Source organism: Lissotriton vulgaris, chromosome 4_1 (assembly GCF_964263255.1).
Source record: "Lissotriton vulgaris chromosome 4_1, aLisVul1.2, whole genome shotgun sequence".
In the NCBI taxonomy this organism is placed as follows: Eukaryota; Metazoa; Chordata; class Amphibia; order Caudata; family Salamandridae; genus Lissotriton; species Lissotriton vulgaris.
The window spans coordinates 172,892,598-172,919,003 of record NC_141691.1 but is presented as its reverse complement, the minus strand read 5'-3'; the positions used below and the strand labels follow the sequence as shown (position 1 = coordinate 172,919,003).

The 26,406-nt window shown below is 44.9% G+C and overlaps 1 protein-coding gene across 10 annotated transcripts in view; it reads left to right on the top strand.

Annotated features, from left to right (window-relative positions):
* The window catches only part of LOC147718545 (phosphatidylinositol-binding clathrin assembly protein-like), an 882,838-nt gene that overhangs the window by 253,274 nt on the left and 603,158 nt on the right, over positions 1 to 26,406 (top strand). For all 10 annotated transcript variants that reach the window (XM_086918490.1, XM_086918493.1, XM_086918491.1 and 7 more), the window contains exons 7-9: positions 2,270 to 2,376; positions 2,957 to 2,998; positions 4,400 to 4,485. In XM_086918490.1, the coding sequence (XP_086774616.1) occupies positions 2,270 to 2,376; positions 2,957 to 2,998; positions 4,400 to 4,485 (235 nt within the window). The remainder of the gene's footprint in view (positions 1 to 2,269; positions 2,377 to 2,956; positions 2,999 to 4,399; positions 4,486 to 26,406) is intronic.

The window sequence follows — 26,406 nt, the reverse complement described above, 5'->3', positions numbered from 1 at the left end:
TAATGCGCTGCAACTTACAGTTCCATTCTTCTCGACAAAAGGTCAGCAAGGTACAAGGGTCATGTGAATACGAAAACTCCACCACCAGCGTCACAGGGGCGGCTGGATGCAGAGTTCAAAATCTGAATTTGGTCCAATTCGTTTCAGTAGAGACTAGGGGTGCTCTGAGCTACATTGCTTTCAGGTAGGTAAATTGGTTGCAGGGGGCAAGCTTTGGGGGTTAGTGCAAGCATGGGGTGGAGGTGGGGGGGGCACAAAGCAGCACCAATCATACACCACCATGAGCACAGATGTGGCAGGGGCGGGCGCCCAGCGTGTTTCAGTGGAGACTTTGCTTTCAACAAACAGGCTGCAGACGTTGCACCAGAGGTTGCAAGAGGGAGACAAACGACAGCAGAGGTAAGTAGAGATGTTGGGGGCTCCTAGGGGCATCGTCCATTCAGTTCACCAAGGCCTTTGGGCTTCGGTTGCAGGGGTGCTTTTAGATGTCTGAGTCTTCTTACTGGAGCTGGTCGCGGTCAGGTGGAGCCTCTGGATTCAGGCTGCAGGCATCGTCGTGGAGTCCAGAGGGGTGGACGTCAAGCAAAGCGGGGCTTGAGGTCAGGATCGCTGGGGAACCTATTCCGGGTCAGGATGTGCTTCGTTTCTGATCCCAGAGAGCCTCTGCTCTCCACCGAGTGGTACAGAAACATATGTGTGTGTGGCAGGCTGCCTAAAGCCAGTCTGTGCCCACATCAGGGTCGGTAGGTTTTCATGAGGCACATGTTACAATAAATCCCACACTGGCATCAATGAGTGTTTATTGTGAGGAGTAGTTTAGTGAAGTCATCATGGTGCTGTGGAACTAGAGTTGTCGAGCTTCCAGCCCATGCACTCCCTGTGGCCCAATATTGATGGGGAATATCTGTTCATGCAGATATTACCACAACTGAAATATAGTGCACCCTGCCGTAATGCCGTTCAGGCCTGCTAGAGGGGTGACTTGCCCAGCTCTTACGCCGTGGTAGTTAGTATGGCACATAGGTAGTGTGCCATATCAACTTTGTCATTTTGTATGCAGCAGGCCATGCATGCTGCAGTGGCAGTCTGGCCTAGGTGTGGGGTCCCTAGGGGATCCTCTTCAGTCTCAATGCCCAGGTATCTTTTACTACGGACTTACAAGGGGCCTGAAGGGCCGATTGAGGAATCGTTTTTAGGGAAGAATCACTGATTGGCAGGGACCCTGCGTACTACAATCAACACCAAATCAATGTCCAGGCCAAAAGTGGGGGCTAAACATGTCAAGAGTCACTTTCTTACACGCTTGTTCTGTCAATTACTGACATTTTCATTCTATTAAAACTCAATACGAATGGACAGATGTTACATGAGCTTCTGTTTTAAGAAGAGCCTTCTCCTTATGAATCTGAGGACATGTCTATAGTTTTTTGACAGTGATATCTGAACCTTTATTCTATAATTCTCTCCTATAGATGCGGTTCTTACTAAGGTTGTTTTGTTTCAATACTTTGCTGCTAAGTCAGATACCTTTGCTGGCTGCATGGAAGGAAAAATGTATTGCATTTCAGAAGTATACACAAAATCCTAATCTGATGGTGTTAGTAGTTCTCGTTGTAGTCACAAGCAGTGTATACCAGAAAATCTGCACTGTGAAGCACATACTGAGCTAAAACAATCAATATACATAACCGACGGCTGAGATTCGAGAACTACGTTTCATCAATGCTACTTAATTTGCACTACAGAGTATGCCAGAAGTATCACTTTTTCCAGTTTTGTTAATTTTTTTTTATAGCACGATGTGAGACCGGTGTGTAGAGAAATGTGGACCAAAATTTCAAATGGGCATTTAAAAAGGGCTAGTGTACAAAGGGCTAATGGACCAGCGAACTTTAAAGGCAAAATGTCCCTAATAAACCTCGGGAAATGAATTTTACTTTTTTAGTTTTGTGCTTTTACAGCAAGATGAATTAAGCTGTTAATAATCTGTTCATGCTAGAGAACGAAGGGGAAATATGATGTGTGCGTGTGTGAGTGTGAATGGTAATCTTGTGCTATCAACCTCACTTCGAATTTTGTTTCACCCATGAGCCTAGTGTTATTGTGAATGAAATAAAAAGTAACCAATGCTAATACCTTCTTCTTTAAATTGCCTTCTTTAGTAGTTTCAGCATTCAGAGTATTTTGCAAGCAATCTTATAGATAAGTGCCCATTTGTTTTTCTTTCTCCATGTACTAGATGGTATAAAAATTATGTTTTTATTTGTAGAAAAATATTTTGATATGAAAAAGACCCAATGCAAAGAAGCATTAGATATCTACAAAAAGTTCCTCGCCAGGATGACTAAATTATCGGAATTTCTCAAAGTTGCAGAGGTAAGATTTATCCTGACAACAAAGGGGCTTTATTTAGCTAACCGCACTGGTACAGCAGCATGTGTTCTGCATGACTACTCCACTTGTTTTGCTTCACCAAAAACTCAAGTCTATATGTGCCATTGCTGTGAATAATTCATCTTATAATGTCGTAGATTATGGCCCAAAAAAGTTCATGGTTAAGTACTGCAGTCAATATAGAAAACATTTTGTGTTTTCTTCCATTCATAATTTTTAATTTATTCTAGAGTAAAGGATTTGCAGGTTATTGCTAAATAAAATTAAGTGATCTTGTTTGTAAAAGACAGATCCCAGCTGTTGTTTGTGATGTGAATATTTGTTTTCTGTATTATTTGCATGAAAATATTCACAAATTTATTGGTTTCGTGATCGCACATCATAATTGTGCCTTTAAATTTGTAGCTTTGGATTTGCAAATGCAACTGTACCAGTTCAGAAAGTTAGTAATGTCCCTTTTAATACACGAGCTTGCATGTGAGCATTCAGCCATCACTATTCTCTTATTCCATTGCCACTGCATGTAGTAATGTGCACTTCTTTTCCTTTTTTGTGAACTCAGCAAGTTGGAATTGATCAGGGTGACATTCCAGATCTTACTCAGGTCAGTGTACATTTCACATTAATTTTACCCAGTTTTTTTTATTTATTCCCTTTGTGTTTTTAATAGTTGATGTGTAGTAACCATATTCATTCTGAGAATCATTCTCTTCCATATATTTTCATATGGAAAACATTTCCATGAACTTGTGTATTGAAGATGTATTTAGCCTATTCTAGTGGATAGAACACTAGTCTAATTAGGTCATCCTTTAAGTGAGGTTCCAGTGTGGCAAAACTGCCTATTTTGGAGATGAAAACCAAAGATGCTCTTCTATGTAGGATATTAAAATGTCCCGTTTTTTTTCTTCAGTTCATAATTCAGTCCGGGTCAATATCTGTAGAATTGAGTTTGAGCGGACGTCAAAGCTAGTTGGAAAACTTTTTTACACCTACCACTTTAATGGATGATACATGTCTGTTCAATATGTGTTACAAAGATGGCAATAAAGATATTCACTAGTGGTCTGACAATTTGAAAATCTTTTCAGTATGTATGTCAGACCAAGCTGTTTAAATGTCCACACTACATCAAATTAAACCCCATTTGAAGCACTACAAAGCTGAGACAATGCAAAATTGAGGCATAGCAGTAGATGAATCAATCTAATGAACAACACAGTATCAACCCAGTATGTTTAGGGGGATAAGGTTATTAATTCCTCAAAGACGTAAGTACTCTGCTCAAGGACTCATTTTGCCAAGAGCACTCTGTGGTTCCTTGTAGACATTCTGTAATTTCCTATTAAAACAATCTGGCTGCTTGCATCATTAGCAGTGGGAGGGGTTTCAACCATATTCCACTTGCACTAAAAGAGCTTTACCAACTTCCAGTCGAACTCCGTTTAAATTGACCTGTATTATCTATGTACTCCTTGAGTTTGGAAAATTAGCTCACTCTAATTGGTTTACTTGATGCCAGACTTAAGCAATCTACAATCAGTCAGTCATGCCAAGAGCATGCAAAATGTCAACATCACTATTTTAAGGGACCAGTCCAGGGCAATAAAATCCTTCACCATGTTTTCCTTATTGCTTTGTCCAATTTTTTCTTAGTTTGAAGGTGTTCGAGAAACATCTTTATAATGAGTCATTTGAATTTATTTCCATGAGAACAGTATTAAAATAAATCAAATATTTTTTTATTCTAATTATGTGAATTTGTAAGTCGTGAAGAAAGTATCTAAATACTCTGACACCAACCGAAATTAGGCTGGCTCTTAGTAGCACTTAAATTTAGCCTAGCGGAAGAGGAGTAAAGTTACTTACAGTGTATAATCCCCAGTATGAAACTTGGAATTTCTTTTATTCAAACTGTTGTGGGCAAAACTGAAGATTCTTATTTAAACCATATTCTTGATGTAACTTTCAAAAAAGTATGTCTTATAAACATATTTATCTTTAGGCGCCCAGCAGTTTGCTTGAAGCTTTGGAGCAGCACTTAGCTTCGCTGGAAGGGAAAAAAACGAAGGAACTTTCTGCTGCTAGCAGGTGAGGTGCATGTAGAATCTGATAATGACTGATGCATGATGTGCTAAAGCTTAGTATTGTTATCCTGTTTGAAATACGAGCTTTAGAGAATTGTTCTGGTATACTTGTTGCAGTTTGTCACTTATTCCACTAAGCCAGATAACATTGTTAATCCTTCTGTTAAAAATGTGATTGTTTTTTTAATTGAAAGAGAACATAATATACAGATCAGCTAGCAGTATCTAATAGAAATCACAGTAAAACTGTGAAATTATTTAATATGCTGTTTAAGCAGGAGGATGAATTCCGTATGAACAAGGTATGACGCAAAGCAGTGGTTGGTGATGGGGGAGGCCACCACAGTCCCCCCACCCTTCTCGGGGTAGCAACCAACGTAGAAATACCGTGGTGAACTCCGAGAGAAGTGAGAGCTCCTGTGAAGGAACCCTAATATTGAACTTCGGCAGCGGAGTGTCCTGTGGGCAATGTTGCCCTATTGGCTAGCCGGAAAGCCCTCAGCCATGCTTACCACACGAGAGTGAGTAGAAATCTGGGTGAAGGTGGAGGGGCAGTGTGTTGGCGGTGGGGGTCCCCACAATCTCTGCACAACGCTCGGGAAGTTACACATTCCTCTACAGACCAGGGAACATCCCAGTTTCAAGTCAAGTCAAAGGATCTTTATTCAGTGATTTAAAAAACACCTTAAAAGCACATATATATACACAATTTAAAACATAATTAAATATTATCTAGACCCCGACTAATGTTTATACAAATGAATTAAAAAGCTTTACAAAGTCCACGATGAGGCCGACCCTCTTGTTTTCCTTAATCTTAAAGAAACTTTCAAGAAATTCATTACACGGAACAATGTACGGGGGTCATTCGCCCTTTGCAATAAGAGTAGAGCGGCTTCGGCATGTCTCAACTTGGTCTGTTTTAAGATGTCCACCAGAAATCTACGGCTATTTGTTACATAAAAAGAATACAAAAGTACAAAATGAAGAGTGTCCTGCGGAGACCTATTGTCGCAGCCGCCGGCACCCTTCTGCTCAACTGATGAGGTAAAACCTGATGGATTGGCTAATAAATTAGGTAAAAGGTGGAGCCTAAAATGAGACATTAAAAACCTCTTCTGAGCATTATACATGAGATAGAGGTACAGTTCCATTCCCTCCGTGCTCTTAACAAGGCCATGGGCAGTTACTGAGCGTTTGGTCCCTTCAATTGCTACTCTACGGGTAGCTCTCCAGTCCAAAAATGCTCTCGTAATTTTAGGTTTGTCCAGTGGTGAAATTGCTGTTGGGTTTATCAAAAGATCCTTCTGGTCTAGGTCTTCCAAGGTGGACTTCACATACTTCAGCCACAGTATTTCCAGGCCTTTATCCCTATCCAAGCAGTCTCTTAAAATTTGTCTGCTCAAAACTGCCTCGGGGTTTGCCCAGATTTTTAACCATGCCAAAATCAGTCTGAGCTTAACCAGGTCCTCAATATATGGCCTCCCTAGTTCCCTGTGAGCAGTTACAGCAGGGGTACTCAGAGGTATTTTCAAAATCAATCGCAAGTATTTATTTTCCTCCCACTGCAATTGGTCAACATTTACAAAACCCCACACTTCGGAACCATAAATAGATTTGGAGCAGCATATAGAACTGTACAAATTCATAATTTGTTCCGGGGACCAACGACCCAGCCTACGCCCATAGCTTGCTATAGCACCATTTGAGGATACCAATCTGCTACATCGTTCTTCCACCAGGGAATCAAATTTTAATGATCCGTCAAATAACAGACCGAGATAGGAAAAAGACTGCACCTTTTCTAATGTGTGGTTCCCTATTCTATAAGAAAACATTTTGCATGGTTTTGTGCCAGCCAGCATTACATAGGATTTACTTAGGTTCACGGAGAGATCTAATGTTTCCATAAATTTGGCAAATCCGTCAATTAGGGTCTGTAAGCTCTTCGGGGTGCGGGCCAGTAGGACCGCGTCACCCGCGTACAAAAGCACCGGGATGTAGCGCGTTCCTACTCTCGGACAATCTGTCTTCAAAGCAACCAAAGCCTGCTCTAAGTTGTGAAATATAGAGCGAGAACAAAAAGGGAGCAAGAATACAACCCTGCCTCACCCCACTAGTGCATGGGAAGGTTTCAGTATTCTCCCCCTACGTGTTATAGCGGACCTTGGCGGTGGTAATCCCGATGTAGTTCTCTGAGGATATTGATCAGGCCTGGGTCGATTCCCAGATTACTCATCAGGGCCCATAGTTTTTCCCTGTTGACATGGTCAAAAGCGGCTGCCAAGTCCATAAACCCCAAGTAGATCGCTTCGTTGCTGGTTTTAGTGTATTTTGCCACCAGCAAATAAAGGTTCAAACATTGATCACTTGTGGACCTCCCTGTCCTAAAGCCATACTGAGTGTCCGAGATGATGTCATGTTCTTCGGTCCACTCAGTAAGACGATTAAGGATTGGCCGACCGAGAACTTTGGCGGAGACATCATTAATGAAATAGGCCGATAACAATGGGGTTGTACTTATTGCTCTTTTTAAAAATAGGGACGATTATTGCCCTGGACCAAGAGCGGGGTAACCCCCACCTAATTGCCGCATTTAGCGCACTCGTAAGAATAGGGGCCCATAGGTCTACATTACTCGGGTACAAATCTGGAGGTGTGCCGTCAGGACGTGGTGCTTTATTTCTTGTCAAGCCCTGGATTCCCACAGTAATTTCCTCAATGGAGAATTCTACTACTTGGCCCTGCCGGCCCACCCATCCCCCCCTCCAGCGCAATGTCCTGGCTGTGATTATACAAGCCCTTAAAGTGTGTAAGCCATTGTTCTGGTAGGATATTTGCGCTGATCTCAGGGGCATTATTATCCTGGAAACATGGCTTGTTAATTATTCTCCAGAATTCTGTCATGTCCCTTCTATCTGCAGCCTCCCTTAAATCTGCCCATGCATCAGCTTGGAGGGATAATTTCATCTTCTTTATTGCGCTCTTATATGCCTGTCTGCACTGCACTACTCTTTGTTTGTCCCTATGATTATTTTTTAAACTAATTTTTAACTCCTTCAGGGCACACTAATATACCCTGTCAAACCATTTTGGGTGGGTGATATTTTTCCTGGGGTAACTTGTCTTCATAAGCCCCTCAATGAAACTAGTTACTAGCCCAAATGCCCTAACCACCAATGGCCCCTCGACCGCAAGATGAAGACACTTGCCAATAGGTTCTTTCCCAGTGACCATTAGTGATTTATAGAAAGCCTCACCATCTATTTTTGACCACCTGAGCCGTCTTCCCTGATCCGTTACCCTCACAGAGTTCCCAACCACGGGTCTTATCATAGGTCGACCCAGGTACGTGAGCTCTAAAACCAAGGATTGTGGTCACTGAATGGGCTCCACTCAATCCCCACCGATCTAATCCAGTTTTTAGATAGCCTGGACGCTAAGATATAGTCAATATATGATGAGCACCCTCTCCCTTTAAAAGTTGGGGCGAGGGTTCCCTCTTTCTCCTGTCTAATCATATCGATGGTATGTTCCAGGACATGTGTTTTTAGAAATATATTAAAGGCCGTTCCCTCAGTTGTGTGTTTAAAAGGAGGGCCTTTCTCTACTGGAGAACCGGACCATTCTGCATTCAGGGGGAAAAACGTTGGACATAAGTGGCAATTAAAATCACCCATGACCAGAACAGTGGGATCCAAGGCCCCTTTCTTTTCGGCTAGTTCCTGGTTGAGTCTATGGTCTAATTCCTGGGGTGTGGGATTATTTTCTCCGAGGGCTCCTTCGTTATATACATTAAACAGGATCAGCCTTAGCCCGCTACCCGTAAACCCCAATGCCTGGATATTATGAGATATCCAGGATGGGCTAGTCCATGTTCCTTGCAGGTTTAAATCTACATATAAGGATAGTCCTCCCATTGCTCTTCCATATCTCGATTTCTGGGCGGGCACAAAAAAACATGGGTACCCTGTCATATGGGAAAAGGCTATTATCCACCACCCAGGTCTGTTGTAAACTAATTATCTGGAACTTGTATATGTATTGCCGCTATTCGATATTATCAAATTTACTCGCTAGGCTGGCTACGTTCCTTGAGATAATTTTTAACCCCCTTTCTAGTGACTGATCACAAACTGGTCCTTGGGCACTTAGGCTTCCAGTATCAGACCCATCATCTGCCCTTAAAGACATTGCTTGAGCCCCTCAACACTGTAGTGAGAGCAGGGATAAATCATCTCTTAACTCCACCTCACAGCTAATAACTCCCTATGCAGGCCTGATCTTGTTTTCTGGCGTACTGACTGGTTTCACCCCAAAAGCTCCTTTTACTATATGAACCTCTTCTATAGGAGAAGAGTTTGTGAGGGCAAGCTGTGGCAACACTTGGCCCCTCACCTTGCGAACCCTGCGGGTTCGTGTTCCCATCTCCTCTTGTTACTGCCTTCTCCGCTGTGAGGGGGGGCATTATTAGTCAATCATTTTCCTCTAGGGACGTCAAGGGGCTAAATCTGTTGGGTCCATTTAGATAGTTCCCAGTGTCTTGCCACAGGGCCACTCAGTGTGGTTCCGAACCTTATTTGTATTTTTACCTTCCCTAGATTTCCCAAAAAGGTAGGCCGGATCATAGGGGGCATTTTGTCTGGGGTAAAAATAACCTAAAGGCAGAGATCTTATGCTACTTGCCTGGTTAACCGCCCAATAAGTTAAAATGTGCTGCACTGCACTTACGTCCCTGAAATTCACAATAATACAATTCCTCACTATATCTTTACATCTGGTGCCAATCCAGCTCACCCTTCTAATGTGGAGAATTTCCCCATTTTTGTTATCTACAAGAGGCCTGTTCTGATTCAGCCAGTGTGTAGTTTTATTTCTCAGTTCATTGTGTGACTCACTCTGTTCTTTCTTTAGGTCTGGGACCCCTGCAAGTACTACTACGTAGGGGCATGCTGCAGGTGGTAAATTTATGATTGGTAGGGTTTCACTAGTTGATATATTGGCCACCCACCCAGTCTGGTTTGCCACTACTACTTCAGGTTTGGAAGGATGATTACTTGGCCGTTCTATTTATGGCTCGGGAAGTCCCGCCCTGCCCGTAAATCCCCCTCTCCAGAAGTCATGCCCCTATCCGAATGCAGGGGAATACCTAGTTGTGACCGTAGGAGTTACACTTGACATCCTGCTTGGTTGTATAACCGTCTGTTGATCTTGACAAGTGTCAATGATAATCAGATTATTCGTGGTACCAGTATCCAGGGCTATACCCTGCGCCCTACCCCTATTCTTTAGTTCATTTAAAATGTTATCCAGCCTACTGGCTAATGGCTTTATCTGACTGACAATAAATACTTCTAATTGGTTTTGTAAGTCTAAGACTATTTGGGCCATCCAGCTCAGGGGGGCTAGCGGCCGAGGCGCCTGCTCGGCCCTAGTTCCTTACAACGAACTTCCTGGTTCAGATGGGGGGAGGCTAGTTTTAGTTTTCTTAATTCTCGGTTTCTTTGGGCAAACTCTTCTTTTCCTACTAGTTAGTTTTTTTGCCGGGCATAGAGTTCACCCTATCTTCAGCAGTACCCCACTGTGCACAAGTGATATCCTGATCAGAGGGCTCTAAGGAGGTGAGTGGGGGGGGGGCGCATAACCTCATTCTCTAGTTCCTGGGGAAGAGTGGGAAGGTCGAATATTGGTGTGAGTGACCTGCGTCTTTCGGTGCGCTCTATTTTTCTTGATACTACCCCAATGGCTTTCCGCAACATGCAATCAATTGCGGTGGGCTGCGCAATGGAAAGGGGCGGTATGCTTTTATCATGTAGGTCCACCCGAGGGGTGGGAGGGGAGTTCAACTTTGCTTTAGTAGAGCAGGTTTTAACTTTACTGGCCATACTGGGAGAAACCAATACAAAATACACAGGATGAGACTGATTTAACAGAGTCCACACACTCAGAATAATTCTCCTCCCCCTACCAGAGTACAATCCAACATGAGAAAGAGAAAATGATGAGCACAATCCGGCCCCCCAACACAGTCCCTCTTAGTCAACTTGCATTACGCTGGGCCCAGTGCCACTATACAGTCTGCCTCTCCTCTAGTCTTTCTTCTTTCTCATTCCCCGATAGTCCACCTACTCCAATGCCAGTTACCAAATCCACGAGGGAGGGCCCAGTCCGGCCTCCCTTGGTCCCTGACGGCCACAGACGGCCTGCTCTTTGCCCGGGCTTAGCCCGGCGCAGTCCCACGGGGCGGGAGGCGTTCCCCGCTCTTCTAGCGCCTCCGTGCGCGGCGGAAGTGTCAGAGATGCACCGTGGTCCCTGGGGCAAGCCGGGAACTGTAGTCGTTGCTGGCCGTTGGCCTCACGGCTAGGGGAAAAGCGCTGGGAAGAGCGCTGATGACTCGGATAACAGCCATTACCCTCACGGCCTCCCTCACTCCGCCCGAATCACTGGCGGTAAGTTTGTGGCCCCATTTACATTATCCATAACCATGGGCAAGGATAGAGCTGCATGTTCACACTCAGTGAGCAACATTGCTCAATATACCACACCCTGCCAAGCGACTCAGACTTACCTTCCAAAGGGTTGAAGATGCTGCGGAGAGCTAGTCCGAGGGTGGTCCTAAAGCATGATGGGCTGACTTATTGGCGGCTATTCATGGTTCCCACACAATGCTTGAAAACAAGTTTGAAGCAGTATCCATCAACATTAATCTCCTGCACGCGGACGGAACGTGGCGGCCAAGGTCAAGACTGCTGAGGGCAAAATCAAGGAGCTGCGGTGTGGAGTTACGGTCATCAAACGGCATGGGCCCAGATGACCACAGCTACAGGTAGAATTGGAGCGCTACGTGGAGGATGCAGAATGACGCTCCCACCGAAGCAATATCCGCGCGCTTGGATTTCCAGAGAAAGAGGAGGGCACAGCAATAGAACAGTTCCTGGAGAACTGGGTGCAGGCAAAGCTGCAACCATAGGGACTGTCTCAATTCTTTGTTGTAGTGCGAGAGAGCACAGAGCTGTGGTCCCCCTGCCGCTGGCAGGCATTCCACCTAGAGTCCTAATCACTAAAATCCTCAACTATAGAGATCAGGACTGTGTACTACGCGTTGCTCAATAAAAACATATCCAGACTACTCGAAGCAGGTACAGGGCTAGCGCAAATCCTTTCAAGCAGCGAAACAAAAACTGTGGGCCCTACACCAGCAATTTATATTTTCTTTTACCCAGTGCTAATTAAAGTTATGTTCCAAGGAAAGGCGCATATTTATGATCATCCAGGGGAGGTCTGGGACAACCTGGAGATGAGAAATATGGTGGCACATCCACGACGAGATAACGACCAACATCAGCCTTGTTTCTTCCGCTCCTGTGGTGGGGTGTGACGTAAGTACAAATCTCCAACTGAGGACCCCAATACTGTCCCCCTCAGACTGTCGAGAGTTACTATCAGTGACGATGGCACGAAACAGCTGCAGAACACGGAGGAGCACGGTCCTCGGTTGGATTTGTCCTCACAAGTGTCTTTCCACTGGGGTTCAAGAACAGGCTACAGATACTCAGCTGGACATAGTCCCAGATACCTTGTTAATCACAGCGGCGGAGACCGGCTCGTAGTGAGATTGTGAGGACTACAACTCTTGTTTAATTTGGGCCTGGGTGAGTGAGAGTGTGGAGATTTATTGGGCAGTTACGTGTGGTCAGCGTCTTTGCGACCTGGACCCACCCTGCCGCGCCGGAGACACTGGTATGTAACACTAGATGGGCGTTGCAAAGGGAGAAGGCCAAGCAAGTGAACACTTGTCCTTCGGGAATGACCGGTTACTGGTTGCTATACATAGTAGCTGAACAAAGGGTACTGGATGCAATTCAAATGAGCTGGCCACGGGTGCACGGGTAGGTAACAACCATCCCTGTTGGACGAGTAGGGATACATTTCAGGTCTTGGCACATGCAGTGTGTGGGCATGGGTAGACCACAAGTTGAGCTATGTATGTCCGAGGGTAGGTGGGCGGGATTTGTTGTAATAGTTTTTGTTCTTCAGTTCAGGGTTTGGTTTTAAGGCAGTCTGACGTCCAGTCGAAATGTATAGATTCAGGGGGATTTTATCATGGTGTACAGTGGGTGATGGGGGGCAGTTATAGATTCCTGACATGAAACCATATAGAATACATTCTGTCCTGAAAAGGAATAGAATCAGTGTAGCATACCTCCAAGAGACGCACTTGGACAACACAGGGGCAGCCAGAATAGCGAAAAATGGCGTGGACCGGTATTCCATTATTCACACTCCACCTATGCCAGGGGCACCCTGATATGGATCCTACGGGCTTACTGTTCTCACTGACGTATTTAGTAGCAGACATGGGTGGGAAATACGTCCTTTTACAGGGGTCCCTGGTTGGTCAAGCACTCATGCTACTTTAACACTAACTTAAAAATACCGACGACCTGGCTTTTTTCTTGTCAAAGCAAGACTTGGCCTTACAGGAGATAGAGGCTCCATGGCTCTGGCTGGGTGACTTTAATTGTGTCCTGGACTTCGACCTAGATAGGACTCCTCCCTGGGCGAATACAAAGCCCCTCATGACAAAAGGCGCTTAGGGGGTTAAGCATAACATTGGACTTTGCGAAGCAGAGTTTTTCAGAACTCCGCGAGCTCCGCGTAACCTGGAGAGCGGCAAACTCCGCCAACTTCATGAGCAGAGTTTGCCGTCCAGACTTGGTTATAAGACATATGGGACGCTTCCTCTCCGATCACTCTCGGTTTTTTTGTGAAATATTAGGGGCCCCCTACTCTAGGGACCTGTAATTGGAGGATGCCTGCAGAGGTGCTGACTGATCGGTGGGGTTGGGGTGGGGGGGGGGCATTTTCACAAACCATGTTAGTCTACTTGGACTCTAATTGGGGCTCCACGTCGACTTGAGCAACGGAGTAGGATGCCTTGAAATCTGTGGTACGGGATGGCTATATGGGGTTAGCTTGTTGTGTTCGGAGACAATTGTGGTTGTAGTGTAGTTCCTATTGTCCCAATAGTCTCTGTGCATTGGAATAATATATCCTATAGATTTGACGTAGTACTGAGGTCTACTAGGTCTCTATCGAATGTACTAGACTTAATTGTGGGTGCCAGCTAGCTCAGAGATCTCTAGAAACTTTCTCGAATACACAAGATGGGATTAGTTTCTGATAACCGCATAAGCATGACAACTTTGTTTCCCAAGAATAAGAAATGTATCTCTAGAGTTGCTGAAACAATAGATAGTTATTTCACTCAGTCAATCGTGCATGCTTCGTTTCACCAAAAGTGTAGAGAAATAGAAAGACGGGCATTTTCAATAAAAGGTATTTATTGAACAGTCTTCTTTCTCATACAGAAAAAATGAACTGCTACAATCGTAATACTGTTTGCAAAGTACAATGCGTACAGTGTGAAGAGTATTATAAAATAGTAATGTAAAAGCATGATATGGTTTCTAAGCCATAAAATACATAGAATACATACATTAATAAATAAAGACTAAAAGTACTCAACTGGTGCTTCTAAAATACGCCTACCCTGGTGTATCTAACCTAGGTCTAGTACGAGGGCAGAAGTAAGTGAGGTGTAGCTTAGTTTCAGTATTCTTTGCCAAGAATCTATCCAAGAATTCTCTACGGGTCTAATCAGCTCCGTACCTTGGTTTAGAATGAAGGAGGTCTGGTATCTCTCTCTCAGGACTCGATTTTCCAACAACCCGCAAGGGTAGGTTGGAAACACTGGAGCTGGATTTCTCGGCAAGAGAAAGGACAGCGTCTCTCTCAGTGCGTCTGCTGGAGGGTCAGCTTCCTTTGGCACTTGCTGTGGCGAGATGCGTCGGTTAAGTAGATAGTCGAACTGCTCCAAACCACCGTGTGTTTGCCTGGGCAAGTGTGGGCATATTTATACCTTAAAGGTGCCGAGGTTGACGCAAGTTTAGACATAATAACGTCATCAAAGACTCAGTTCTTTGAAAACTTCATGAGTTCTTAGATAAATCAATATTCAAGCAGGGTGAAGTCCCTGACTGCTGAGGGCGGGTTTTTCCAAGAAGTCGTTGTGGATTTTCGGAACTAGTGGAAGTAGCCATGCCTTATTTGGACTGCATTGGCTAAGTCTAAATATGGTTATGATTTCTATGCCTATATAAGGATAGGGTGGGCATGAATCGGGAAAATTACACTAGGGTCCTAAATTCATATACAACAGTAGATGCACATTGAGGAACTTAATTTGACTTTAATACAGGCCCAGGATTTTACTTGCCCGGAATGGCAGGCAGAGGACCGGGGCGTGCGCAGGGGTATAGGTGGCATCTAAGACCACCTGGACTAGTTTACACTTAAGCAGTACTGGCGCAACTGCATAGGAAGGGTGATAAATTGGGTAAACACCTAGCATGGATTCTCCCCAGGAAACACCCACTGCCATTGATAATGCACCTAACTACTGCTGAGAATAATGTTGTGGCCACAAGAGACGGAGTAGTGAAAGGGTTTTGGGGGCACTTGCGGGGAGTGTATGCTGCGAATCCCAACATTACACCATACCGTTACAACCTGTTTCTGTAGGGTTTAGACATGGTGAGACTGCAGGGTGACATAAGTGAAGAGTTGGAAGCTTTGGACATAGAAATACTGTTTTAAACGGCTGGTGAACTGACTGGTCCCCCCCCCACCCACCTTCTCCCCCCTCCCATATGACTACATTGGTACAAGCGGACCAGTGTGGCTTCATTCCGGGCCAAAGCATGGGTATGAATCTGAGGCGCCTACCGCATGTGCTTAATGAGGCTGAGGAACTAGATGGGGAAATGGCACTAGTCTCCAATCCCTTGGAGAAAGCATTTGGTACGATTGATTAGGTTGATTTGTTGGAGGTTCTGAGGATCAGTCATCAATTTTGAGAGTGGATTTTGCTACTGTACACAAACCCTATAGAGTTAACATGGGACAGAGTTGATTAGAGACATGGATGTTGGGTCGGAGGATGTGGCAGGGATGCCCGCTTTCCCCACTCCTGTTCGCCCTGGAGATAGAACCCCTGGCAATCGGGGCACGGCGAGACCTGGGGATGCAGGTCAAACGTTTAGGGGACGTATAACATACTATTTCATTGCATGCAAATTATGGGTTGTTCTATATTTCTTTTCCTTGAGGTGGGATGCCAGTGCTCCTACACCTCCTGGACGAATTTGGAGTGTATTGGGGCTGCTAAATTACTCTGGCCAAGTCTTTGGGGTTCTCCTTGGCTTCCCTAGTTGGGACCCCAGCGGACCGTGTCCCTGCCGTGGGATTATGCTGGGAATCTGTGTCTTTATGGATTTCTGGGGATTCAAGTAGCCCACTCTTGTACCCAACATTTGCAGCTTAACATGGGCAGAGTACTGGACTCCATCAAGGCCTCAGTCACCTTCTGGAATGTGCTTCCTTTGTACTTGATGGGGAGACTTGCACAGATGTCTGTATGTACTCCAGAATACTCTGTGCTCTCTCCCGGCGCAAGCGTTTAGACAACTGGACTCACTCACTCCTTATTTCCCTATTATTGGCAGGGTGGTATTAGCGACATTATCAAAGTCCTCCGCTGTAGGCGGGTTGGAAGTACCGCGTCTAGACCTCTATTTTGTATCCCAACTGCAACATGCAGCACAGTCGCTAGATGAAGACCCTAGCTGGGAAACACGATTACTGGAAGTGATGGTGGATTCAAGTTGCCTCCTTGAACTACTGATGAAGGGAGTGGGCGTCCCGAAGGATGTTCCATACATAGTGAGGCAGACGGCCAGAGTGTGGATGTGCTTTGTTATGACAGTGCTAAAACATACACAGTTTCATAGGGAACTCACGGTGTGGATGTTGTAGCCGATTAGGCAGCTGATGACTCTTGTGTCCTTGTCCATCCCCGTCATGGAGAGAGGGCGGCTGTGAGCAGTTTGGGGCCCTGTACCGCGATGAATTCTTTCTTATTTGAAAATGCTTGCACAGACTTTGGTCTAGGTCAGGGTCAGTTCCTGCAACATGCAGGCTTAACGGCTGTAGTGAAACAGAATTGGCTGAGGAAATTGCTGACCTGTGGTCGGGTAGAACCTTGGTTATACTTCTCTTCAAAGCTATGTGGACTGCCGCAATAGGAGTCCCCATCCAAGCTTGCGGGGTGTAGGATCTTGATACCCCTATGATCAATGCTTACTGGCCACACGTTTGTGAAGTAATGCGGACAGTGTCTAGTAATGACCCTGCCCCGCCTGCAACCTTGTTCGGTGTCTGGCAGGATGGGTAACTCAGGAAGACCGGTGCTTTCAGATAAGAGCGAGTGAGAGATGAGATGTATGCACATGGCAATGAGGGATATATGATCGTAAAAATCACTTGATCTCCCTCATTTCCTGGACATTTAAATAACTATTAATGTGCATTTGGGACCCCGTTCGCAAAAAACACTACATGAGGACGGGTGGTACAGAAGCTGCAAGATGATTGGGCATGTGTTGAGATTGTAAGAAATTGAGACAGAAGATGTGTGTCGAAATGACCGAGTGAGACATGCAGTCACTGCCCCCTAAAACCACTTAATTTCTCCTGACTTTTGACATAAAGAGCAACTGGTTAAGTCAAAAAACTTGCAGGCTATGATCACCGCTGAGATGAAAAATGATGCAGACAACCAATATATACTTTGGGTAATTTGGAGAAATACAGGCCAAAGATCTACAGGCCATGTATGAGAGATACGAGGACCAGATCCAATGACAGGATCTTACTCACATCAAAAGCCAGTGTATGGTTGAATCAAGGTGAAAAACCGACAAATATGTCATGAGAAGGAAGCATGATTACTGCAACCCAGGTTGTGGGGATAACAGAGCTACAGCTGACTAACAAACTTGATTGGTCCCACTATCGGGAATAGTTGTTGCAAACAAAGTTATGACACATTATGCATTTTATTCCAACAGTGTTTGACTATAAGACCGCACCGAACCTCCTGACCTGCATGGTGCTTAGTAGCGTTACCCAGTAGGTAAGCATAGAAATTTAGATCAAGAACGATATGCCATAAAATTAATTCAAATAAGAGACTTGGGCACAAAGATGGTTTCCACACAATATATCACAATATGTGTGTGTGTTAATAAATTGATGCTTGTGATTTTGACACCTATCACTATAAGCACATTGGACATCAGTTGGAGTTTTCACCGCAAAACAGATTTTGTTTTAATGAGTATATGCGGATTGATATCCTGATTGTAGAATAGGGGTATCAAGGGCAATTCACCTAGTGTACCACAGATTAAAGGATAACAGTTAAAATGTAATACTCATCTTGAAAAAACGGGAAAAAGTGCTTGGTGAAAAATATTTACCCCTAACTGTACTAGTTGATCACCCCACTATAGATTCTTTCTTGTTTCTTTTGTCTTGTACAAATACTTGTGGAAGACCAAATAAACAGGTGAGCGCACTAGGCCTCATAGTTGCATGCAATAGGCGTGATTTTTTTTTAGCAGGGATGTTGAAGAGTAGAGATTCCAGCCCTGAAGAAGGTCCCAGACACGTGAGGGCTCTATTGTGGGCCGAAACATGTTGGCATTCTGATGCGGGTACAATTGAACGAATGAGGTTCAAGAAACCCTTCTTCTTCTAGACCACATTTTTTATCTAGTACCCCAGGTACCTTATGAATAAACATATGGTTTGAGTATATCTGTAGGTATCTTTAACATCACTCATCTGGTTCCCTGCATGGCCAGTTAATATTATATATAAGTACTCCCATAACATCTTTTGGTTGAGTCCGCCCAGGTAGTACCATCTTACCTGGGTGTAGAAAGACGCCTATGATGAAGCACGTCACAATAAGTGAGTGAGGCATCTTCTCCAATCTTTGAATACCCTTTCACCCTAAGACACTTGGAGGATTAATATTCAACCAGAGTGGGACCCTGCCCTTTTCCCTTCCCCCTTTTCCTTGCATTGTCTGAATATCCGTCACGGACAGACACCGGCAGTTGCCCTTTGTGAGGCAATTATATCTGGGAGATTGCAACTGACCTGCTTCTCTCACTCTCTCTTGTGAAAAATAGTAATGTCCACGCACAGACTTGAGATTGGGAATAGGCACCAACTTTATTTGATGCTTATAGCGCAGAAATCTACATATGTGATTGTTGAATGGGTTGTGATGGAACCTCTCGTTGTACTGTTCCGGATATCTTGACTTGTATATTCTTGTAATGACTGTCATGTTTCAAGTTGCTAAAATGAAAAATATATATATATATCAGTGGTGGCTGGTGACATTTGAAAAGGGTGGGGCGTAAAATAATTGTGGTACTGCACTGCGGCAAGCAAACGTAGCGAGCGAGCCCGAACAACGTACAGTGGATTCAGGGGAGACATTTTTGAAAAAGAGTGGACAAATTGGTGCATTTTCAAGCAAATTTTTATCATGAGGACACACCAATCGATCAAATAAGTAAAGCAAAGGTAGACAAGGGTTATAGACATAATCTTAAGGGATCAGTACAGACAGAGAAATTGCAGCGATTTGCCGTCTTATGTAATATACAAATCCTATGTAGCCCTTTGATTGCTGCATTTGAGACAGGTGAATACCATCAATATCAATGTATACAGCATATCAAACACTGCCAACAAAATCAGGAATACAACCCTCAGTCAGTTCAGTTCAGTTCAAGAAGTCTTTATTCGATTAATTCATCATAAAAGACATAAATACAAAATACACAATAACATATATAAAATCAGTATTAAATCATCGACATCGAATTGACTTCATGCAGAAATATACAAAAATTTAAAAGGTGTCACGGATACCAACCCTCAGTCCATACCCATATAAATCACACTAAACTTCCTGAGCATGCTTGGGCTCGACTGATGTGTGGAGAACTCATAATAAATGGCAGTCACCACCTGTTAGATTGGAAATTGCATTAACCCGTTAAGTGCTGCCATCGACCGTTGAACGTTCGGAGCACTACCTGGCTGGTGCTGCGCACGTTCAACGGCCGACACAGCCCCGCCCGTTTTTAAAACGGCTGCACTGCCGCAAAATCGAGGCAGCGGCCAACGGGTTAAACCACCATAAGATGACTTTCCAAATTACTGTTTTTGCTTTAGACTAAAGGTTTTCTGGGACAGAAGAGATGTGATGGCTCCTGTGAAAGCAGAGAAAATATATTGTTGGTGAGGGGTCACATTTTCTCTGGGGAGCCCTTGACTAAAGAACATACAGTGTCACAGAATTAAATCTAATGCATATTCCACTCACATGGGAAATTGAACATAATACGGATCCTCAAAGGAAGTTCCAATATTGAAAATATGTAAATAAAAAAAGCCCCTAAACTAGAAGTGATGTACATTTGAGAAAGCCAAGTTGTGCTGCTTCTTGGTTGGATGGACAGAATAGGTGGACTGTAAGTGAAAGTGTTGGGTTTGTGGCAGTGGGCAGGCTACAAAGATGAATGGATAGCAGATGTACGCTGGATAGACCAGATTTAGGTGGGAGTGAAAACTGACATGCTGTTGGAAGAATGAGATGAATGAGACTGTGAGCTGTAGGTGGTTGAGTAAGACAGTCAGGATGGGGTGGGCAAATGGGATAGGTGAGTTAGTACTGTGTGCATGGGAAAGGTAGGCTGGAGGTGGGTTAGTAGCACTGGGGTGATGCAAGTAAATGTTTCATGTGTACATTTTGTTGATAATGAGACACTCAATCGCTGACAGAACTATTTATTATTTGCTCTTTCACATTTATAATGTAGGCCTCTGCCTTACAGCATCTGTTTATTTGCTTAACTTTCGGCATTATGAAAATATAACTGCTGTGCAGAATGCTAAGGGTGACTGTGGTAGTGGGGTCGTGTGAAACCATGCGTGCTGGTACAAGGATCAGGCGCGTGTTGAGAGAAGAACACTAAACTACTTGCTGCACAGAAGTAGTATCTTGCATTCTCCGATTTTAGATGTTTTTGTCAGATAGCCTGGCAATCTAAAACAAAACATGTGAGGAGCTGGTCGACTAGAAAAGTTGGTGGGCACCCTCCACTAGTAACCGTTGAATCAATTTATAACAAAAAGTTATTGTTGCTGCGTGATGTCGTTCATGTAAGAAATAATATAATAATGAAAGCATTCGGAAGAAAATCTTTCGGAAGCTGCATCCAAAACAGGTCCGTTTAGAAGCTTTCGAGAACAAAACTCCGGGCGGTTTCACACAGAAAGATCACTGCGAGTGCAAAATGTGAAAAGTACACCACAGCAAACGTTCCTGTGATTCACAAAAAAAAGTTAAATGCGTGCCTCTGGCAAAATACAGTCATAGTGATATCGATATTTCATTTGTGAAACACGAAATGTGGCACATTTTGGTACCAGTCATAGTTCACAAGAATGAATCTTTGCAGTTGACAAGTCGCAAGTAAATGCATCTCAGATAGCCTATGCAAACCTTTCTATCGTGTTCGCTAGGGTCAAAAGAGGTCTTTTTAAAACTTTTTTCATAGCATAAAACAGCGCAGATCTTTTAAGTATTTACAGCAGGCAGGCAGCGGCGTCTTCTGTCCTGCTTCTGGGCAGTGAAGTAGAGTCCCTTGAACCACGAGGCTTGCGTTTTAAAAACCGATCACTCGGTAGACATTGCTTAAACAAAACGGATTTAAAATGTGGACGCAAGATCAACTTGATCACTACAGACTAAACACTGCGGCGCATCTTTTAACGTAAGCTAAATTATATAAACCAACATTAGGGTTTTGCGCTGAAGATTCTGAATCTAAACAACTACCTTCCTTTGCAGGTGCTTGAAAACCTGCCCCAGGGACTCGCATGTTCTCTCTGCCCCGTGCATTCACAATCCGCCTGTTTTAAATAGACCCACCCACGATATCCTTGCTAGCGGTTTAAGGTTTTAGCTAAATTAAAATAGAATTTACAAGATCGAAAGTTTCATTTATTGTCAAAGAAAATACAGTAAAATAAGATAATATTCAGCGCAGCGGTTCACGTGCCCCCGATGTCCGAAACTCCAATGATTTTAAATGGCAACTTCACTCTGTTACACCCGGCAGAGGTCATTGGACGTAATAAGTTTCCGGTTACCACTTCTTTCGCTAAAAAAGGAAGATGACATTGGCAGAAATAACACAACGCATATTTTCATACATGCTCTATACACACATTCTGGTCCATAGACTTATTATTTAAGAGAAATGTACTCGGCCACAGCTTGCAATACGTGCGCAGGTGGGGTGTGGGGTAGAATTAAAACAAGCATTATAAATGCAGTAGGTCTCGGATTTTTTTGAGTTAGAGTTAATGGAATTGTAAATGGCAATGTCTTTTAGCCATGTGTTATGGAGTGTATGAATGTGGTGTGTAGTGGCAATATGTGTGTTGTATTGGAATAGTAGGAATGGTGGCATGCTGCGCTTTAGATGTATATGTTTAAAAGTAAAGGGCACAATATTGCGATTGCTACAATAGTTAATTGTGGATGCGTTAACCATTGATGTGTGCACTGTTGGGTGGTGGTGTGTGTGACTGTAGAAATTGTGCACTGATAGCTAGTGGTGTGCGTGCACAGATGGCTGGTGGTGTGTGTGCTTGGTGAAAGGGTGCACTGACAGCTGGTGGCGAGTGTGCCTAGTGAAAGCGTGCACTGACGGCTGGTGTTGTGTGTGACTGGTGAAAGTGTGCACTGACGGCTGGTGGTGTGTGTGTGTGTGTGTTTGGTGAAAGCATGCACTGGCATTTGGTGTTGTGTGCGTGGTGGAAGCCTGCACTGACGCATGGTGGTGTTTGTGCTTGATGAAAGCGTACATTGATGGCTGGTGGTGTTTGCGCCTGGTGAAAGCGTGCACTGACGGCTGGTGGTTTGTGGTTGTGTGTGTGGTTGTGTGTGTACTGGTGAGTGTGTGGTGGTGAGTTTGTGGTGGTGAGTGTGCGGTGGTGAGTGTGCGGTGGTGAGTGTGCGGTGGTGAGTGTGTGGTGGTGAGAGGCTGGTGTGTGTGTGGTGTGGTGTTTTGTGTGTGGTCTTATGTATGTGTGTGGTGGACTTAGTTTGAATGTTCGTCTCTTGCACACTCACACAGTGCCCCTACACACTCATACACTGCTCTCCCTGCACACTCACACTGTTCACCCTGCATAGTCACACACTGTTCATCCTGCTCACTCACACACTGTGCACCCTGCACACTTACACACTGTTCACCTTGCACATTCACACACTGCAGTCACTGTCACTCTGCAGTCACCGTTACTCTGCAGTCACACTCACTCTGCAGTCACACTCACTCTGCAGTCACGCTCACGCTGCAGTCACTCTGCAGTCACGCTCACGCTGCAGTCATTCTGCACTCGCACTGCACTCACTCTGTACCTGCACTCACTCTGTACCTGCACTCACTCTGCACCTGCACTCACTCTCCAGTCGCACTCACTCTGCAGTCACACTCACTCTGCAGTCACACTCACTTTGCAGTCACACTCACTTTGCAGTCACACTCACTTTGCAGTCACACTCACTTTGCAGTCACACTCACTTTGCAGTCACACTCACTTTGCAGTCACACTCACTTTGCAGTCACACTCACTTTGCAGTCACACTCACTTTGCAGTCACACTCACTCTGCAGTCACTCTCCAGTCACACTCACTCTGCAGTCACTCTCCAGTCACACTCACTCTGCAGTCCGCTCACGTTGCAGTCACTCTGCAGTCACGCTCACGCTGCAGTCATTCTGCACTCGCACTGCACTCACTCTGTACCTGCACTCACTCTGCACCTGCACTCACTCTCCAATCGCACTCACTCTGCAGTCACTCTGCAGTCACACTCACTTTGCAGTCACACTCACTTTGCAGTCACACTCACTTTGCAGTCACACTCACTTTGCAGTCACACTCACTTTGCAGTCACACTCACTTTGCAGTCACACTCACTTTGCAGTCACACTCACTTTGCAGTCACACTCACTTTGCAGTCACACACACTTTGCAGTCACACTCACTTTGCAGTCACACTCACTTTGCAGTCACACTCACTTTGCAGTCACACTCACTTTGCAGTCACACTCACTTTGCAGTCACACTCACTTTGCAGTCACACTCACTTTGCAGTCACACTCACTTTGCAGTCACACTCACTTTGCAGTCACACTCACTTTGCAGTCACACTCACTTTGCAGTCACACTCACTTTGCAGTCACACTCACTTTGCAGTCACACTCACTTTGCAGTCACACTCACTTTGCAGTCATTCTGCACTTGCACTCACTCTGCACCTGCACTCACTCTACACGCACTCTGCACTGACACTCATTTTGCACTCACTCTGCACTGACACTCATTTTGCACTCACTCTGCACTCACACTCATTTTGCACTCACTCTACACTCACACTCATTTTGCACTCACTCTACACTCACACTCACTCTGCAGTCACACTCACTCTGCAGTCACACTCACTCTGCAGTCACTCTGCACTCACCGTGCACTGACTCTGCACCTGCACTCACTCTGCACTCACTGTGCACATGCACTCACTGTGCACCTGCACTCACTGTGCGCCTGCACTCACTGTGCGCCTGCACTCACTCTGCAACTGCACTCACCCTGCCCCTGCACTCACCCTGCCCCTGCACTCACCCTGCCCCTGCACTCACCCTGCCCCTGCACTCACCCTGCCCCTGCACTCACCCTGCCCCTGCACTCACCCTGCCCCTGCACTCACCCTGCCCCTGCACTCACCCTGCCCCTGCACTCACTCTGCACTCTGCACTTTTTTTGCACACACTCTGCACTCACTCTGCACTCACTCTGCACTCATTTTGCACACACTCTGCACTCACTCTGCACTCATTTTGCACTCACTCTGCACTCATTTTGCACTCACTCTGCACTCATTTTGCACACACTCTGCACTCATTTTGCACACACTCTGCACTCATTTTGCACACACTCTGCACTCACTCACACTCACTCACTCTAACTCTGCAGTCATTCTGCACTCACTCTGGACTCATTCTGCACTCACTCTCCCTCTGCACTTATTCTGCACTCACTCTACACTCACTCACTCTGCACTCACTCACTCTGCACTCACTCTCACTCTGCACTCTCTCACTCTGCACTCACTCTCACTCTAAACTAATTCTGCAATCATTTCATTTCAAAAATCTTTATTTCGATCACAGATCATAAAAGAGACATAACATTTATACACAATTAAAAACGGATTAAACACTATGTGATCCAATGGGTAAAACATGATAAAATAAGAGGTATTGTAAGAATAGAATATAACTTTCAAGGAGGCTATTATACAAGTCTATTGACCACTCGGCTTCGAGTGAACCACATGGCAGTTAAAAATTTCGAGAGGGCAAAAACTACAATGGGAGAGAGATCTGACTTTAAAACTCTATAAGCAGGTTGAAAGGATCTAAAACCCAAGTTCCTAAGTAGTGGGACTAACCAGTATTTCCTACTCCTCTCATATCCCTTGCAGAAGAAAACAACGTGGACATCATCCTCCTTCGGATGAGCACACACTGGACAGGTTTCTGTGGTGGAGCGGGATGACCAGGACGCCGTGAATGAAGCTAAGGGGAGGTTTCCATATCTCCACTGTAAGAATAGTTTCCTTGTTAGTACAGGAGAAATGGCATCTAGAGTACTTTCGAGGCAGTAGGAGTCTTTCGCTTTTAGGAACAAGTGTGTCAGAGATCCTTCTCGGGTGGCGTCAATTGCTTTTATGAGCATCAGTTCTTGGTATGCTCTCACAAGAACCTTTTTTGGAGTCTTTAAACAGGTATTTAAAGGATCCGTCCATAGTTCCGGGTGGCCCATTTCCTCTAGCATTGCCTTGACATACATCATCCACGGGATCTTCTTGGCATTACGTAGCTCTAGGAATTCTTGAAGTTCCTCTCTGTAGTTTATAAGATCTGGGCTAGACCACAAACGCCTCCAAAATGTTAGGGGTTTAAGTCCTAGCTTTTCCGTTATAGGTCGAATTCCCAAGTCTAATCTGAGGGGAAGTAGTGGAGTGCTCTGGGGGAGGGCAACTACCTGTCTCAGAAATTTGTTTTCAGTTGCCTGTAATTTAGGGAGTTGAGTATTGCCCCACAGTTCACCCCCATATGTGACACCCACGCGTGCTTGAGTTTTGTAAATATGAATGATTGGGGTTAGTGGGCGATAGGGAGATTTCTGCGCCAGACGCATAGTGCCACCCGCCAACTGAGCCAGTTTGATGGTCACTTTGGTCTGGTGAGACGTCCACGTTAGATGTTCATTTAAAGTAATCCCCAAGTATTCAATATTATGCACACGTTCTAATTGAACTGTGCCTAGCCTAGGTGGTGCTCGATTATGGGGGTTAGGGTTCAGAATCATGAATTTAGTTTTCTGTGGGTTTATTTCCAATCCTCGTTCGGAGCAGAACTCCAGAAAACCATCCAAGATGCGTTGGATCCCCATAGGGGTTTTGGACAGCAGCAGGGTGTCGTCTGCGAACATAATTGCAGGCACCCTGCTGCCTGTCAACTTTGGGGCATCAATGTTGGCAATCCTGTTTAGGTGGGCAACAACCCCGTTCACAAAGAGGCAAAACAGGGTCGGCGCGAGCACACAACCCTGTCTCACCCCTCTGCGAACGGGGAACCTTTCGGTTAGGTTGCCACCTTTGCCACACCTTACGCGGGCGTAGTTGTTATCGTGTAGTCTTATCAGGATTGCCAGGATATCAACAGGGACGTTCAGCTCCTCCATAACTCTCCACAGCCTCGCTCTAGGTACCAGATCGAAGGCGGCACGTAAGTCCACAAAAATGGTATACAAGGTGCCGCCCTCGATTAGAGCTGTTCTCCATTACA